Consider the following 18,240-nt stretch of genomic DNA (forward strand, 5'->3'; position numbering starts at 1 on the left):
TTCACAAAAACCCTATGAAATTGGTATTGGTATTATTCCCCTTTTTCCAGGGGAGGAAACCAAGACAGAAACAGGTAAATAACTCCATGAGGGAATACAGCTAATAGAAAAAAAAAAGTGGACAGGAGTCAAATCCAGACAGCCTGAGAAGGAGGCTGTGCTCTTTACTTCTGGACTGTGCAGCCGGTGCCCAGTGTATGTGTTGGGCGGGGGGGGGGGGAGGGGGTTGTAGGCCCACATTTTCATAAGGAGAATGTCCTTCGTCCTAATCTAGTAAAGCCCAAGTCCCACGCTGGAGGGTCGCAGCAAAAGCATGAACACTTAGATGTGCTAGAAAGAGAACTTGTCCAGTCTAATGGGCAGAAAGAGCAGTAGAGGACCCCCTAAGGTCCGTGCAGACTGGGAGAGCCTTGGACCACCCCCCACCCCGAATCCCAATCCACAGCCCCTAGCAAGAGTATACAAGGGCTAGAGGGAAAATAACAGTCTGGTTAATGAAAACATTCCCCTAAGCTTCTTGTGAAACTTATTTTTATAACAGAAATGATACATGAATTTAACATCATGTGTCGTTTCTTAAGTGATTTTCAACTGTGCGATTATCCAAGGATTCTCTGTTACCAAAGCTGACTTTTCAGTTAGTAAGGCAAACAGAAAGTCTGTCCGTTTTCCTTCCTACTGGATCCTGGCCCTTTCTAGTACCCTTCACCAACCTCCATCTGTAGTTTTGATCTTCGCATTTCATCTCAGGGGCAAACTTCTTCCTGTACTTTTCTTCAAACTTCACAAAACCCAGGTATTTGGTTTTTACCAGAGTTAGGGTGATATCTATTAGATATATTGTTTATAAATAAAAGTGATTATCTTGGATGACAATAGGAAATGCAGGTACTTGCAGGATTGGGCCTCCAAAGTGTCCTTTCCAGATTGTTCAGAATGATCCAGTAAGTCTTCTCAAATCAACAGGTGTTTTGTGACTAGATGGTGGTGCGCTGTGATTCTTCTCCCAGGGGCTGTGCCTGAGTCCTCTGCTGCAGGCAATACCAGGTTGCAGGAGCCAGGAACAATGGCACATTGGCTGCCCCAGGACCAGAAATGACCTTAGGATGTTGTCCTAGAATATGATGTCCAGACATTTGGCTCTGTCTGGGAGGAAGAGAGCAGAATTAATATGCAATCGAGTCATGAACTTTGACAGTTGCTCTTAGCTATGTAAGACAGCCATAGGCAGGAGAATTCTTAAACCACCCAAAGAGGTGAGCACTGGTCCCCCTGAAATCTTCAGAGCTTCTCTTCTCCCAGATAGAGCAGGGATTATTATGGGTCCTTTATTCCAGTAAACCTAGAAAGTATCTCACATTCATCCATAAAACAAACCACCAGGATGACCACAGAGGAACTCAGCTCCATTTTACAGGTGGAAAAGTTAAGGCCAGTAGGACCCCAGCACCACCCTGGAGTCTGGGAGAGAACGGAGATGAGGCCAGAGCTGCTGGCTCCCAGCTTGGGGTTATATAACTCCCCGACTCCTCAAGTCCCTGGAAACTGAGGCCAATTCCCTGGAAGATCATTCTGTTCTCTCCTGTTTTTTCAAGAAGAGAGCCAGCTTGATCACTGGCTCTGAGGATTGTATGAGAATGTCCCGTTTCTTTCTTCCATGAACTGAATGCCTACTGTCATGATCAGTGTTTAATCAGGTTGTATTTGAACCTGCCTGGATCTCACACCTCTTTGTATGTTTGGCTTATATTTTGACGACCCTTATTTTAGCTGGACATACCCTCTTCTGTTTCCAAAAAGGATTTGGGAAGACTTATAACGAAGGAAATAAACAGTGAAATGAATACAATAGAAAGAAAGACAGAAAACTAGAACCACAGGAAGGAGGCAGAAGTAAAGTGACATCTGTAGGCGTGAGCATAGTTCCTGTGGCTAGGCAGCGTAGTCTCTGATTTTAATATCAGGAAAGCGGCAGTCCTGCTTGGGGGAAGGGATAGGGCCATGAGAATCATCCAGAATGCTCCAGCTGTGAGTGGGATGAGCAGACAGGCTGCGTGCATGCTTGTTCACCACTCCTTGTAGTCACTGTTTTCCTATTGCCAAGAAATCTGAGGAGCAAAAATGTGGCCCCGTGACCAGGTAAGGCCTTATCAGGAAAGCCAGAGCAGGGGAATCCTGTTCTGCTGATGCTGGTCTCACCCCATAGTAAAGGCAGAGGGGGTGTGAGGCAGTGGCCAGAAGAGCTCTCCTCACCCAGACTTGCTGGTGAGCCATGAAATAAGCCCCAGTGGAGGATGCGGCATGACTGGCAGGCCGGAGAAGCCAGAACTCTCCTCCCCCCGGGGGAGGCTTGTCCGTGGAAGCCAACTAAGCATGATGCGACAGGCCTGGGTTCCTCACTCAAGAGCGGCCTTCCTGATGGGTCGCCCAGAGCTCTAGAGACCGACAAGTTTTTCTTCAGAGCAAGGAAAACCTCAGCATTGAAGAATCCTTGTCCTGTCATATTAAACCTTAATGAGAATAGAACGAGCCTCTGGAACAAGGTGCCGTGGAGTCAGGAGAAGTGGCCTTAAGTGAAAACACAGCTGTGGGGTTTAGAGACGCCCCTGCCGGGAGGCGTCACCCACCAGGGCAGCCAGCCTCGCCATAGACTTTCCAACACTAATGAATCGGGAACTCCATGCTGAACAGGATTTAGTTTGACGGTCCCTGTGCCAGCAGATGGATGTATTTTTCTTGAAAGACCAGGGTGCCAGAAATCTCCATGATTACGTTACTGGAGCAAGGTTCTTTTTTGTGGTTTGGGAAGTCGAGCGTCAGGACTGCAAGATCCTCTCGCTCTTTCTCTCTCTTATTTTTTCCAGGTCAGAACCAGAGCTTGGGGTGGGGAGGAAAATCCTGCTGAATGAGCAAGTTCTTTCTTAAAAAGCTCTCTCCAAGTCCAAAAAGACTTCAGTGGACTTAGGAGAAGGAAACCTAATACATTTGCCGTAGAATCATTGTGAACCAAGAGGAAGCCAAGTCCACAGCATCTTTGTCTTATAAAAGAAAGCAAAGAGGAGATGGAAAAAAAGAAACAATGCTCGGAAGATCCAAACCAAACAAGACACTGAAGAAGAAAAAACTAAAGATCACCTCGGAGAACGTGAAGATTTCCTTCTAATACGATTTTTCAATGGCAAAACCAAGGCTCAGGTGGAGGTCACTTCTGCGCGTCAAAAGTGTCATCGGTGGCATGCCTGAGATGTGGGAAGTGTGGGGGGGATTTGCCACTTTGGGCTGAAGGAAGAGTTGGACACCCCGGCAAGACCAGTGGACTGGGGAGGTGAGAGCTGACCGTGCGTCGGCCGCAGGCTTCCCAGGCTGCTCCTTGACCCGAGTTTGAACCTCGGTCCTAATAGCTAGCAGATTGAAGGAGGCTTGCAAGCCTCCTGGAGAACCCATGTTGGTTTGAACTAGAGCGATCCTAACTACAGACCCGGCACTCTGCTTTGAGCAGTCACCTCCCCCCTGACCCCCACCCCCACCCCTTCGAGAGGGACTCGGAACCTGGCGCCCAGGTCGCCACCTCGGGCACGAAGCAGCCTGCAAGGGCTGTCTGGGCCATGGTCAGAGACACCCCCCCCAGTTGTCCCCTGGAGGTCATTTCGATGCTATTGTGGACGAAGTTGGCAACTCCTCAACATCGAAGGTCAGGCCAGGCGTTGTCAAAAGCACCCGAAGCTCAGAGCTGGTGTCCACCTCAGCTGATGGGGTTTAATGCCAAGTGGCCTGTGCGTGATGTTCTCCAGGAACGTGGCTGTTTGGAACTGTATCCCTGAGCAGATTGAGACCTGATTCACTCACTGGCCAAGGGGAACTTCTGGCGGGCCACCTTTAGCCCCCTTTCCTTTCCTGACCCTTACTCTTTTTCCGTTATTCTCATGAATGTAGTCTGGCCCGTCAGCTTCACTGGATTGGCATACAAAATAAGGGCACATGTCCTTAAAGAGTTACATTCGATGACTCCATGGACCCTTCTGCTGCTTAGCCCGGGGCATCCCCTCTCCTGCCTCGGTCCACCTGAGGGGGCTTCTGTGTTCTGGAACCAGTCACTCTTGTAGCTTACTTGCCACCTGCAAGAAACATGGCCCAGCTACCTCCCTGGCCATCCCCCTGCCCCAGAGCCCAGAGGAACTGAAGAAGGGCCGCTTGCAGGCCCGACAACCCCAACAGACCTATAACCCACACTTCCACAGTGAATGGGGAAGGACTGTTCTCTCCCAACAGTCCTGGCCCCTTCCACCCAGCCCAGCTCCTTGTCACCCACTGGGGCCCAGTCTGGAGCAGGAGGGCTGGATCTAAAGAGGTCCCAGCAGGAGTCTCAGACTCTAGTTCCCCAGTACCTGCCCTCCTCTTGGTTCTAGCCTGAGACCCTAAAAATAAAAGGCTCTTCCATTTCCTGCCCAAGGGAGATCAGCCTGGCCTTTGTCCAGAGGAAAGCCTTGCCTTGAACTAGATCCGTCTTGCTGGTAGAGGCTGACAGAGTGACCTCCTTACTGCCTCTTGGGCATCCTTCTCTTCTTGCCCGATTCCAGGAATGGGGTACAATTGGAAACTGTCCTCTCTGGGCAAAGGTTGACTAGTGCCACTGCCTCTGGAAAGGCGAAAGATGAGCCTGGTGAAGTCGCACAGTTCTGAACTGAGCGACTCCACGAGTGGGGACCAGTGGTCTTGATGTAGCCGGTAGGCCTGGGTGCTTCCTTGCTGGGCCAGGCTCGTAGGACACAGTCAAGAACTATTCCTGAGTGAAAGACTGTCTGTGTCTGTCTTCAGAGGCGCTGGCAAGGTGGGAGCACGTGGGCTTCTCATCTGGTGGCCATTCCTGAGGGCACAGAGGTGAGGCAGGATTTCTTCACCTCTGAAGTTAGAGGAGGCCAGACAACCTCAGGGATGAGACTGGGGTGACTACAGATCTGTCCAGCCAGGATCAGAGCGTGCTGAGGGGCACAGAAACCTGCAGGGGGCGCCTCTGGCGTGTAGGAGATGGCTGGGCAGCTGTTCTCTACTAGGCTGGTCAGCTTAGCGACGTGCACTGAGCACCTATTGTGGGCAGTGCTCTGTTCTGCGTGTGGAGGGTACCCGGTGAAGGTGTCACCCCCCACGCCCCCTGGGCCCTTGGACCACTGGGGGAGGGAGGCCCTGCCTCTAGTTACCAGAGGAGAGAGTTGTGAAAGACCCAACTTTCACAGAGAGAAGCTCAAAGAATGCGTGGGGTCTTGCTGGGGTAGACAGGAAGGGCCCTTCTAGAAGCAGTCATGGCCTAAGGAAGGGCCGGAGGTATGAAAGTACAAGGCGTGATCCAAGCTCACACAGTGAGCTTCACCGTGAGGGTCAAGTGCTTGGGATTTTGCAGCAGGAGCAGTGAGAGCGTGGCGGCACCCTTCCCTGTCAGGCAGGCTTGGGTGTCTCCCTTAAGACTCCTGTCACCTACCCTGAGGTCCTCTCTGGTTGGCACCCTCTCCTCAGTGCATGTCCCCCTCGCCATCCCTCTGTCACAGTCCATTTTTGTTCATGTGGGGAGCCAACCCCCAGAGAGCCCTGGCTGTTAGACTTGTTCTTATACCTGTGGCAAATAGCAGGAAGCCATCGGAGGTATTTAAAGAAGGAAGTGTCATCAGGCTTGTGTTTTAGAAAGATAACTCAGCTGCATTGTGGAGAGTGGTACCAAGAAGTGGTAGACATGTTATGTGTCTGTGTCCTAGAGAGAGGATGTTACAGAAGAACAGTGGAGGTCTGAATGGCCGACAAGGACCAGGCCTGGCTCCCCCAAGCATCCAGCTCTGTTCTTCTGCAGGTCTCTAAAGGCTGCTTCTTCTGTGAATTGGGCTTCCTTCTCAGGCTGAGAGCGAGCTAGCTTCAACAGCTCTGGGCCCTCATGCCCAGAAGCACTCAGCAAATGTCCCCTCATATCTCACGAGCTTTGTTAGGTCCCTTGGCCTTGCCTGAACCAGTTCCTGGGGCCAGGAGATGCCAGGCACTGATTGCTTGGGTTCCTGATCAGTTACTGAGAGGTGTACAAGGTCACCTTAGAATGGCCAGGCCCAGCCCAGGACACTGGATCTGCTTCCCCCTGGATCCCATGGCCTGTGTAGCTAAGTAAGTGTAGGGTGTCTTTGGGAAGGAGGAAAGGCCCGCGGGCTCAGCATCTCAGTCTGCTGCATGGACCAGTTGCACTCCTTCATTCGTGTGTGGAACCTTGCACAAAGTAGGTACCTACCAACACCCCTGCACACCCATAGTGACACACTTTGTGGATGAGCTTGTCTGGGAAACATCATGTTATCATCCTGGGTGGATTTCAGACCTCTCATGGGAGACCTTTTCATCCTGACCTCCCAATTCTCCATTCTGCTCATATCTTGAGGACTGACTGCCCCATCTCCAAGGTCAGACAGAACTTACTCTCTGACCACAGCCTCCAGTGCCCCCCATTCACTCACTCAGTGACTCTCACAGTTCACAGTCCTTGACATCAGGGACACTCAGGAGGCTGGTATGGTCCAGTGGTTAGCAACGTGGGTCACACTTCAGCCCTGCAACTGATTTGCTAATTTGGGCAAAAAGTACTTAGAACTGCCATGTCACAGGAGCATAACATGCTCAATAAATAATACCAAACAAGACATCTGTCACCCAGATCTTTCTGTTTTCTTCCAATCGTCCCCTTCCATTTTTATTTCTCGCCTGTTCCCCCTTAGAGTCTCTGGCCCATCTGTTGCCAATATCCTATCTCTACTCCCTTGCTCCGTTATTCTTCCCTCAGACCTTCCTGGCAAATGCTCAGCTTTGGACCAACCTAACTTTCTTCATGCCAATATCTAAGTTGCTAGAAAAAAAAAAAAAACAACAACCAACATCTGGACAGATGGTTGCTATAGAAACTTCAGTTCCTGTGGCCTCAGCTGGACTGTTAGTGCTCCCTGGCAGCCCTCATGCTCTTCCCTGGTCAACAGTTTTTTCCTGCTCTCCAGAGAAACAGTTTCAAGCCTTCATCACTTTCCTCCAACCTCCTTTCCTTCCCTCACCAAACCCTCCATTCCTTGTGGATTATTTGACCTCCTAATTCTCAGAAAAGAACAAAAATCAGACTGGAACATTCCAAACCACCACCATCCCCCATCCTGCTCTCCCCCCACACACACACACACCTCCGCCAAATCCACAGATACATCTGCATCCCTGCCCAGCCCTCCCCACTGCTATGGTGCAGGAAGGGTCATCCACTTCCGCATTGGCGTCATCTCATTCCTCCGGTCATCTCAGCCACCTTGACTCTTCGGTTACCTCCGTCTCTCCCATGTCTTCGAGCCTGCCCTCTGTAGTGCTTCTTTTATATCCACATTTAAACAGCCCGTTGTCCTACCACATGCTCTTCTTTAAGCCCCATCCTCCTGTCCGGTCCTGTTCCAATCCATTCATCTTGACTCTTCTCCCACCACCGTCTAATTTGCTTAAAGAACTACATACACTCACAATCCCCACTTCCTTACCTTCTACTCATTTTTCACCCATCGCGCCCTGCCCTCTGCTTCCCCCACACTCCTGTGAGTCCTTGTTGCTAACTCCAATGGACTCTTTTTGGTTTTGGATGCCAGTTCCTCTCTTACTTGACCTCTTAGAAGGATTGAATGTCGCTGACTGCTCCCTCCTTGAGATATGTTCTCCTCTTGGCTCCTGTAACAACAGAACTCAAAACTCCCTTGCCCCTCCTCCTTAACCTCCATTGCCCTGCTCCAAAACCGAGCTGTACTAGCAAAGACCTCGTTTTCCCTCTATATATTCTCTTGGGCGTGTTCTCGTCCACACCAGTGGCTTTAGTTACCATCTTACTTACCATCCAGAGGCTTCCAAATATTGTACCTCCAGATCACAGTCTTGCCTAAAAAATTCAGAATTGTTTATACAAGCTGCCTACTGTTCATCTGCATGACGATGCCTCTCAGACACCTTAAAATCAGCGCTCCCAAACTAAATTCCAGCTCTCCTTCCAAACCTGCTATTCCTCCTTGTCACGGTGAGTAGCAGCACCATCCATCCTGCTGCCCGAGGGAGAGCACCTTAAACATTGTTCTTGACCCCTCCCCAGCAGGCTTCCTATCTAGACCATCACTGAGTCCTCTAGTTCCAGTGAGGTGCAAAGAGCGTGGGTTTTAGCTGAAATTCTAATTGTGATTTGGACAAATTACTTAACCTTTCTTAGCCTCAAGTTCCTCCCCTGTAAAAAGGAAATCATAATACCTACTTCAAATGGTTGTGGTCAGGGTAAAGGAGAGCCTTTACTTGGTAGGCTTTCAATAAATATGAGTTCTCCATTCAGTACATAGGAGTGCTCATCTGTCCGGTCCCCTCCCTGCACCTCCCCACTCACCTCCATGTTGAATTGATATTTACACAGTTTCTTGACCTCAAGAATGAAATTTCCCTTAATTCCTTCATGACTAAGGACTGTGGCTCATAGCTCCTTAGATTTATCCTAAAGAATTTAGAAAATGCAAAGAAAGGAGAGGAACACTGTTGCCATCGTTCCCTCCAGTCTTTCTTCTAGGTGGTTTCTGTTCCGTTTTACATAGTTTTCTTGGTATATAATCACATATGCATCCTGCTTTTTTCCAACTAACCCAGATATTCTCCCAGATCAATCAGAATCCTTCATAACCAGTTTAATGGCTGCTACCCTGCGTGGGATTGTGTCATAGTTTACCTGGCCACCTGCACTGCTGGGCTTTTCGAGTCTTTCCAGTAAATGATACTGAAGTGAACAGTTTCACAGAAAAACTTTAGCTCTTACATTTATGATAATTTTTCTAAGCCATAAATTCATAAATTGCATAAAGCTCATAAATCCTGAGCTAAAGGATTTGGAAATTTCTAAGTGGAGCAGTCTTTGAAATGGACTTAGTGAATATAGGCCTGGCCTCAGCCACAAAGGGAGAGGTCAAGAGAAAATGGTATAGTTAATAGATTTTTTTAAAAAACAATGATTTTCGGTTTTGCTGAAAGAGGGCTGGGAAGGTCCAAGCAGGGCTCTGTAGGGAAAACATGCCTTTGACTTGAAGTTCCTGGCTTCATGGTGAAGAAGGGCTTGTTTCTGTTTTTGTATTTTCATCTGGGTCAGTAAGAGGACAAGCCATTCCTACAAGCTCTTTTCCCTCTCAGGAAGAGAAAACCCGTCCAGCATCTAATGATGCAGATCTGTGTTAACAGCCTTGCAGTTAAAAAAAAAAAAAAAAAAAGTTAGAATAATGTATCCTAATGTGCAGTTAATTTTAGTTAAAATTTCCCTGGCAATTTAAAAACCTGGTAAGTCTGTAAATCTAATAATTGGCTCTAGGTTTAGAAGTGTTAAAGCTGCCCTCACCACCTCAGCTCTAGCAGGACACACACAATTTCCCTGAATTCTGCACTCACCTGAGCACGCCCTTCTGGAATCCAGAAAGCAACAAGACCTCATTACCAGTTTCTGGTTCCTGATCTCCCCTAATCAGAGAAAGTTACTGAGTGCCTCAAAGCTAACATATCCAAAACCAAACTTTCGGCTTTCTAGCCACCTCTAGATTCAGTCTTCACACTCAGCCATGGAACCTACCTGATTGTCCAAATCAAGAACTTGAACTGTCTTGGATTTCTTCTTTTCCCATCTCACCACTCCCTAACATAGAATCCCTCAGCATATCCTGTCAACTCTACTTCTAAAACTTTACTTCTTTTTTTTTTTCAAGTTTTTATTTAAAATTCTAGTTAGTTAGGGGCGCCTGGGTGGCACAGTTGGTTTGGGTGTCCGACTTTTATTTCCAGCTCAGGTCATGACTTTTTCCTCATTTCAGCGGCCAGAATGAAGAGCACATGCTGCCTCGACTTCATTATTTCTCTCTTCTCTCTTCCCTCAGCTGAAACTTGCTTTCACTCTGGATCACGAGACCGGACTGCCTCAAGGATGTCACATCTACGAGTACCGCGACAGCAACAAGTAAGCCACTGGGTGGGGAAGAAAGGAGCATCCCCTCACCCTGTCCCACAGAGGGGGCAGTGCCTGTGGGTTCTGTCACAGCGGGCTTCTCTGACAAAGGCTTGTCAGGAAGGGACTAACACTTTGGGGGGCTGTCCTAGAAAAGAGCTGGCACAGAACTGTTTCTCCTGTCAAATCTCTTGGGCTCCTAAATGTAGGACTTGAAGTACTTGTGTGGGATGTCTGACACATCTATTCAGAAGCAACCTTCCTTTCCAGATGTCAGTTTTTCCTCTGGGGGACCCCACCCCCACCCCACTGCCACCACCTGTCTCCAAGGCCGCGCTTGCTAGTTTGGTTCACTGAGTGACTTAGGCTTGTGCCCTTGGGTCTGACCTCGCCTCTGTGACTAGGTTTTGTTGTGTTAGTCTACCTTGTGAACTTTATACTCGGGGGATTTCTGGGTCCCTGCAGAGACTCAAGTCAGTAATCTTATTATTAGAAAGGGGGCACCTGGCAGGCTGTTCTAGGAGCTCTTTCCTTCATCACAGACTACTTTCCTGACTGTGTAGTTTTGTCTGTGACACAGCGAGTGCCCGCTGATGACAATGACACTGGTGAGATGAGCAACGATGGCAGCTACCAGTGAGCCCCCACACTGGGCGTCAGGCACACCTCTGGGAACATTACATCTCTTATCCTCTGTGACCCTCATAGCACCCTGAAGAGCTTTCCTCCATTGTTACCACTGCTGTATGTGCAGGAGCTGAAGTCTAGGGAACGGACGTAATTTGCTCTGGGTCACTGGCCACAGCCGCGTGAGGAAGAGTCACCATGATCCCATTTGCTCTGGGAAGAGAATAGACGAACGACAGCTGTTGTCCCGCCTTGCTATTTCGGAAACCCCAGTCAGTGACAGGAACAGTCCCAACCTGGACTTGTGGACTGATTGTTTAAATATGTGAGCTATTTAATGGTACTCACTGGAAGGAATCCAGTAAGCACATACCAGTGGAACTGTCCTTTACATTCTAGAAGAGAAACTTAGGTCTTCCTGAAGAACTCCTGCTCTGGTTCCCCAGGGGGGTGGGGGGACAGGGCGGATGGGTTACCAGGTGCCTTTGTGACCGAAATCTCCATCCATATTAGTTTCAAGGTGTTACTCCCGTTTATCATTCATCTTTAGAGGATGCCGTAGTAAGCTGTTGTGTACCCTCCATTCCTACCAGATTAATCACTTAGGAAAGATTGACCAAGTGCCCTTAACACCATCATTTTTCCTCTTGGATGGTGCTGTTTCTGGAAGCTCCAGAGTTTCTGGGCTGTCGTGTTGAGATACCATCTCGGCGTCTCATAATGCTGAATTCGGCAGGGAAGCAGTGCTGGATTTCTCGGGTCCAGGCTTGGGGACCACCGAGTAGGTCTCCTGGGGGCAGGTGCAGGCGTCACTAGGGAGTCAGAGAAATGCCAGCCATAATCTGCTCATCCATGCTGCCCTGCGCTCCCCACGTTGGTGCCCGCCGGATGGCAGGGGGATGGCAGCCCCGCGCACACGGATTATGGCAGCAGGAGCAGTCTTTCAGCCCAGGGTGCTGACACACTCCAGTTCTGGCCCGACTCCCTGCTTCTCAAGAAAGAGGTTGTCAGCCACTTCATTCAGAGAGTGGGACGTCTCGGTGACCCCTCGCTGTGGCTCTGTCTCGCTCATCCTCCTAGAGGCAGTCTCGCGGTTCATTAGCAGTGTGTGGGCATATGTCCTAACCTCTGAGCCTCAGGTTTCTTCATCTGTTAAGAACAATGGGACTAAGGATGCCTTCCACCAAAACTGGGGGAATGATGGTCCTGGGGATGGAAATGATATGTTAAGGACATCATCACAGCCTAGCATGTCAAGTGCCCACAGTAAGTGTGCCTCTCCTGCCCAAACAGAAGAATTACGTCAGGGCTTCCATTTTGTTTCCCAGTGGCCACAAGCCTATCCCCGTGAGCTGGGGCAGCAGCTAAGGGAGGACCAGTAGGGAAGAGGCCGGTAGACAGCTTTGGCTGTTGTCCGCTGGGGGCGACGCACTTGGTCTAAAGGCAGCCGCCTCTGTCCGCGTGTGAATTGCCAAGGGAGGCCTGGAGAATCCCATGAGCTTGACTGTGACTTTCTCCTCTCCGCTGGGCTCTGCCCTGTCTATGTTCCTCTCTTCACTTTTAGGGTCATTTCCCCCAGAGTGCCTGAATCCCAGTATTGGTGTAACAAGGGTGTTTGGGAAATGAGGCTGTTTCACCCCAGGCCCTGAGGAGTCCGTGTTTCCTCAGGCAAGTCACACGAATGTGAAAGCCACAGAGCAAGAAGGTTTGCCTAAGAAATTAGCTTGATATCTGAAGATTAGTTTGGTACAATTCATTATTGAAACTATTGCTTTTACTATAATTCATGGTCATTTTAGTATTTAGCTCTGTCAAATTCAGTCCATCTGTGAAGAGGGTGTTGTAAATAAGTATTGATACTGTTGGGATGGTCCCCAGTGCTCATTCCCTTCAGATGGAGTCGCCCTGCAAATAGGCACTCTGCTTTTATTTTCCCTGGATGCTCTTCTCAGCTTCCTTCCCTAGAAACATCCTGGTGGCCCTGGTATTTGGCCCCATGCCATCCTATTCTTCATCTGCATTAAGGGGCTCGTGCTTGCCCCTGGGCTACAGGGACGACAGGCCCTGGGACTGGTCCATATCTGATATCCAGCCACACTTGGACCCTGCCTCTTCTTGGGCTAGAGGGCATAGTCCTCAGGTCAACATTCGTAACCAAGGTCATTAGAAGAAGGAAGCTGCCCTATTGTGCCTGGAGCCAGATTGGTAAAGCTCTTCACTCAGATTATCCCTTTAGCCCCTCAAAGGTTGGTCACATGTGCCCCTAAGAGATGTGAGGCCTCTCCCCACCACGCCAACAGGTGCTACCAGTGTCCACCACGGACCTTCTATTTTTCTGCTGCAGAAAGCTTCACTGCCTTTAGTATGCAATCCAGGGAACCCGGGGCTGACTGAGAGTCGTTTCTCTGACTCGGGTTTGGAGATCTCTTCACGGGCCTAGGAACAGGCCACGAAGAGCGAGTATGTGATTCATGAGAAGTCAGTTACATGTTCAATAGCCTCCCGCCCCATACCACGTGTTGTGCTAGGCACTGGGGCACAAGAGATGACTTACACCTGTTCCAGGGCCTTGAGGAGTTTGTGCAAAGAGCAGACCTCACCGCAGCTCCCCTGGGGAACTCACGCTTCACAGTGGGGGGGAGTCAAGGGCTATGGGAGCACAGATGAGGAAAGTAGCTGCTTCGGACTTCAGAACAACTGTGAGGACAGTTGTACCCTTCATGGATGGAGAACTGTGTCCAGAATGTTCCCTTGCCTCCGTCCCCACAACCCTCCTCCCAGTGCTGGGGACCAGGAGCTACTTGGCGCACTTCTCCATGCCTCGGGCTCTTTGACCTCCAGCCTGTCCTCTCTGTCACCAGAGGGAGCTTTGCATGACTTTTCATTCTGGTTGCTTTTGAGACCTGATTTTTGACTTTGGCATTCTGTAGTTTTACGGCAGTCAGTCAAAGGGTAGAATCGTTTTTATTATGTTACTGGGGGCTCGGTGTGATTCTTCCATTTGGAAATTCTTCTCTGTTCTCTCTTTGATTCTCTCCGGTCTTTCCTAGAGCTCCTGTTAGAAACCTGCCATGTTATTTGGTCTGCTCTTTTCCTCCATCTCCCTTTCTGCCAATGACGAATTCGAGCACTTCCTCAAAAACATCTGTGAGTTTACTGACCCTGTAGCTGTTCATAATCGGCTGTTTAGTACTCTTTCCGAATGTGAGGGTTTGGGTTTTATTTTTAAGTTTTAGAAGTTCTGTTTGGAGCTTTTTAAAATCAGCCTGTTAATTTTGGGTTTTAGTTTAGTTTTTTAGTGCCCTAGTTTTTATTATGATTTCTGTCCCTTTCATCTATTTATTTTGATGACACATATCGTGTCTTTTGAAGTGTCCAATTATCTCTAGTTTTAAGGGTACTATCTCTCCCATGAGTTGTGTCTGTCGTCTTGCCTTCGTGGTGGCTCACTTCCTCGCTTGGTTTGTTCTTTTTTATCAGGAGACCATCTTAAGTCGGGATTGTTTTCACCGTGGGAGCTGTTGAGTTGTGGGGGTCTGTGTTCATCACTACAGTGGTAGTTCCACCGAGACCCCAGGGGTTCCAGAGGCCCGGCTAGTTCGGTTAGGATTCCCAGAAGCTGGGTAGCATGGATTCAGCCTCTACACCCACCCATGCCATGTGGGCTTGGAATCTCCTTTCTGCGAAGGAGAGACCTCTGCTCTGCTTCACATACAGACTCTCTGGGCTGTAAGAAAGGTCTTCCTGTCCCTGTTTAAAGACCAACAGCTCTTCCTAGATTCCTGACTCTCGGATCCATTTCCCTGGCCAGGTCTTCTTCCTCCTGTGGGCATGAAAATCCCAGAGCCTGTAACTGTGTCAGAGTTTGATCATCCCAGCCCCAGCTTCCATGATAAAGATTCTGGCTTTGACTTAGTTTCCTCTTTATTTCAGGTAACTGGGGATCTTCCCATTATTCTCATTATGCTCAGTTTTATATTCAAATGGTTCTAATCATGTATTTCCTCATTTTTCTGTGGTCGTGTGGGGAAGGAGGTCCCCATCCGTTTAGTCTACCATCTCGTCAGAACCACAGGTCTGAACGAATTTTTTAAAATGCAAATCTGAGTACGCACTCTTTCATGCAGCGTTCTGAGGGTTTCTGCTAGGGACCAGTATAGCACTAGGCACTGAGGCTACACAGCTGAATGAACACTCACGTGGCCCTCAGAGGCCCTGGACTAGTGGAAGGGACAGGGTCCCCACCTGCTCCAGCGTCCCCTATGTCCCACCCCTCCCAGACCACCTCGAGTCTCTTGTGTGTGACGTGTCTCTGTGTGACCAGGCTGTTCCTTGTTTCTAGAACCCCACTCTTTCCCACGGCCCTTTCCCCACCCATCTGGGGGTGACCCCTATCTCTCCTTCCACTCTTAGCTAAGTTTTACTACCTCCAGAAAATCATTCCAGCCCCTAACAAACATCTCCCAGGAAGCCATTCCAGCCCTTCACAACCGTCACAAAGGGCTGAAACTGGTGTCCCTCCTCCATGGTCCTCCGCCTCACCCATCCCTTCTTCAGCATTCAACACAGGAGAGTTTGGGCATTGGTTTACCTGCTGTTCCCTGCCCTGGCCTGGCCCTTATAAGCTCAGGGCCTTGTTTTGTTCCCTTCAGTGCCCCTGGTGCCTAGCCCAGGACCTGGTACACAATACTTGAGGAAGGGAGTGGGTGGGGGACCTAATGTAATCTTTTAGAGAGGGAACCTGGCTCCTAGGAGTCAAATCTCTTTCCAGCCTTAGCTTTTCATTTGTTATAGGATTATGATGAGGATTAAATTGTTCCTGATATTAGGGAAAACTATCTCCTTGGATAGTTTATGAATTCTGTAGAACTAACATGTAGAAGAAAAAAGCTATAAAAAATTGATTTTTAACTCTGTAAATATTATAGTGATTATAGTTATTTACATCAACTGCTTCACATTTTTTTGCCTGATAGTGAGGCATAGCAGTAACTATGACAAGTGTTAAATATGCCAGATACTTTGTTCGTGACCTCTCAAGTTTTCTGGTCCATGCAGTGTAATAGTGATCAGAACTACTAGCTCCCGAATGCCCATAGATCACCAGCGTGGGGCAAGGGGCTTACCTGAGTTAGTCCTAGTTCTGCAACCACTCAGACAGATCTTATTTTCATAATTCTACAGATTTTTTTTTTTTTTTATAGAGAGCACTTAACCTGCCCAAGTTCACGCCATAGTCAAGAGCAGAGCCTGGATTTTGCCCCAATGTGAGCCGATTCCAAAGCCCAGGCTGTGCCTTCACACCACCTGCCTTTCTCTCCAGACCTTAAATCTTGGGGTGGGGGAGGAAGGGTGAGATCTGATTCTAGCCTCTCCTTTGGCAGCTCTGCCATAGAAGCTCTCTGTCTGGGAAGTCCTGGGATTTCCAACCCCTGTGGACTCCTAGGGGAGCAGACAGCCTGGTCCGTTGGATGGCCTCCTGACCTGTCATCACAAATAGGAGTTTGGCCGGTCTTCTCCAGGGCAGGTCATTGTCCCTCTCTGGGATGCGGTCTGTCCGTCAGGAACATGAAGATGGCCATATGTCTCAGGGCTGGGGGAGAACGGCATGAAGGGAAGTGTGATATGGCTGTGTAAGGAAACTGTTACCAAGCACGGTGTTCTCCCTTGCAGCTTGCCTATGTGGCTCGTTCCCTGGGCCGTCTCGGACCCAGGCTGCAGCTCTGCAGTGCCCTCTCCTCCCCCTGGGCAGCCCTGTGCCTCGCCCCAGTCCGGAGACTACCAGCTCCCTCCATCTTACTCTGGGGATGGGTTAGTTTGCTAAACTAATGAAACCAAATCCTTTGGGTTTTCCTCACTGACTGGAGGACTCATGTTGGCACCTTGAAACCCATGGCAAATAGCCAACATCTAGAGCTTCCCCCTGCGAGATGGATTTTCCTCAGCTCAGCGCCTTCCCACCTTCCTAAACCCGAGTGGGAGAAATGCAACATTGCGGCCTTCCAGAGGAGAGGGCTGTGCTGGTCCTTGCATCCTCTGCTCTCCAGAGCCCACGGGCACCTCATCACTCGGGTCACAGGCCTTTCTGGCAACAATCAAGGCCAAGGCCAGGCCCCAGGACCCTGCCAGCCCACCTAGGTTCTTTTCCCTCAGCCCCTGGGCACATAATGCTTTCTGGACCTGAGGGCTTCCCAGCATGCTGGCCTGCCCCAGGGAACTAGCTGGCTCAGCGTCCTCAATTTGGTCTCAGGACCCTGTCAGCACAGTCAGAGCAGACCCAGGGGGCAGAGACAGGATTCTCTCTCTGTTCTCTTGTTTCCATCATGGGGCCATGCCAGGTGAGCTCAGGTCCCCTGACAAGTAGCCTCCCAGACAGGATTAGCATGTGGGAGAGGCACAGGGGGATGAAGGGCGACAATAGGAGCCGCCACAGACTGCAGACCATGGCACCAGCTTTCCCCTGCGAAGAAGAGGGTGAGGAAAGGCAGGCTGGAGGCAGAGGCTCAGCCTGCAGCCTGATTCCAAGATGGCTTAGGCCAGGCCAGTAGAGTGGCCTCGAACCAACCTTGCTTGTTGGAGTAGTCTCGGATCCCATGGGAGCCACCCTCCCAGGGCAGCCCCAGGCCACCCTTTGCCCCCTCAGATCTGCCTTTACACCCCACTGTGGGGAGCAGCTCCTCTGTGCCTCCTGCAGGCCTCTCTTCCCAAGGAGGAGCTTCAAAAGGAGAAACGAATGGGACAGGCTCCTACTTCCATCACGGACTAGAACTTGGGGTCCCTGCTGGGCTTCTCCTCCCTCTCCCCTACTGTCCCTCCCAAATACTTCTCACCCCTAGCCAGCACCTGAGCAGGTCTTGGCAGCTTAGCCAGTGGTTTGACCCAAACCCGCATGGTGAGGTTTCTGAGCCCTCGGCTGGCATACCCCTCGCAAGCCAGGGTTGGCACGTATCTGTATGTCTGTTCCCAGTGGGGCAGGAGCAGCAGGAAGTTCCCCTGAGTTCCACACACTCCCTGCCTGCACCACCTCTGATCCCGGTTGACTGTCCCGCCCTCGATGCCCATGATGACGGCTCCTCCCATCTGCTGGCCCTGGTGAACTTGGAGTCTGAAGAACCCCAGCAGCAGCTGGCGCTGGCAGTTCTGAAGGGCCTGTGCCATGTCAGCCCTGGCCCAGGACCCTAGGCACCATCGTGTCCACGAGTGTTAGCGAACCCAGCTCTGCGACTGCCTCTCCTGCTGTCCTCTCTGGCCTGCAGAGGAATGGCGCCAGCAGACTCCTCCGTGGTTTGGTATCCGTCTCACTCGTGCATTGCTGTTGACCCCGGTGGAGGAATGTCCTGCAGGCCCTCCCACAGAACACAGGCCTCAGCTGGGTCTTCTGGTACTTCTCAGTAGTACATCCGTGCCAGCACAGCCCCTTCCCTCGGCCTCTTTCCTCCTTCCTCTGCTGTCCGCCAGGGCAGTTCATGCCCTTCCACTTCCCTCAGCCTCAGCTATCACTGTCTCTGGGCCTCTAAGGGCCACCCCAGGAGCAAGTGTGCCCTACCCTCTTGGGCCTTTGTGGGGCGTCAAATTGCACATCCCACAGAATACCCCAAGTCCATTAATTCTTGCTC

At 50.2% G+C, this 18,240-nt stretch overlaps 1 protein-coding gene across 3 annotated transcripts in view; it reads left to right on the forward strand.

Annotated features, from left to right (window-relative positions):
• DIS3L2 (DIS3 like 3'-5' exoribonuclease 2) overlaps positions 1-18,240 on the forward strand; it is a 355,877-nt gene that overhangs the window by 307,617 nt on the left and 30,020 nt on the right. For all 3 annotated transcript variants that reach the window (XM_047721343.1, XM_047721346.1, XM_047721345.1), the window contains exon 14: positions 9,930-10,009. In XM_047721343.1, the coding sequence (XP_047577299.1) occupies positions 9,930-10,009 (80 nt within the window). The remainder of the gene's footprint in view (positions 1-9,929; positions 10,010-18,240) is intronic.

The sequence above is a fragment of the Lutra lutra genome, chromosome 3 (assembly GCF_902655055.1).
Source record: "Lutra lutra chromosome 3, mLutLut1.2, whole genome shotgun sequence".
Taxonomy (NCBI): Eukaryota; Metazoa; Chordata; class Mammalia; order Carnivora; family Mustelidae; genus Lutra; species Lutra lutra.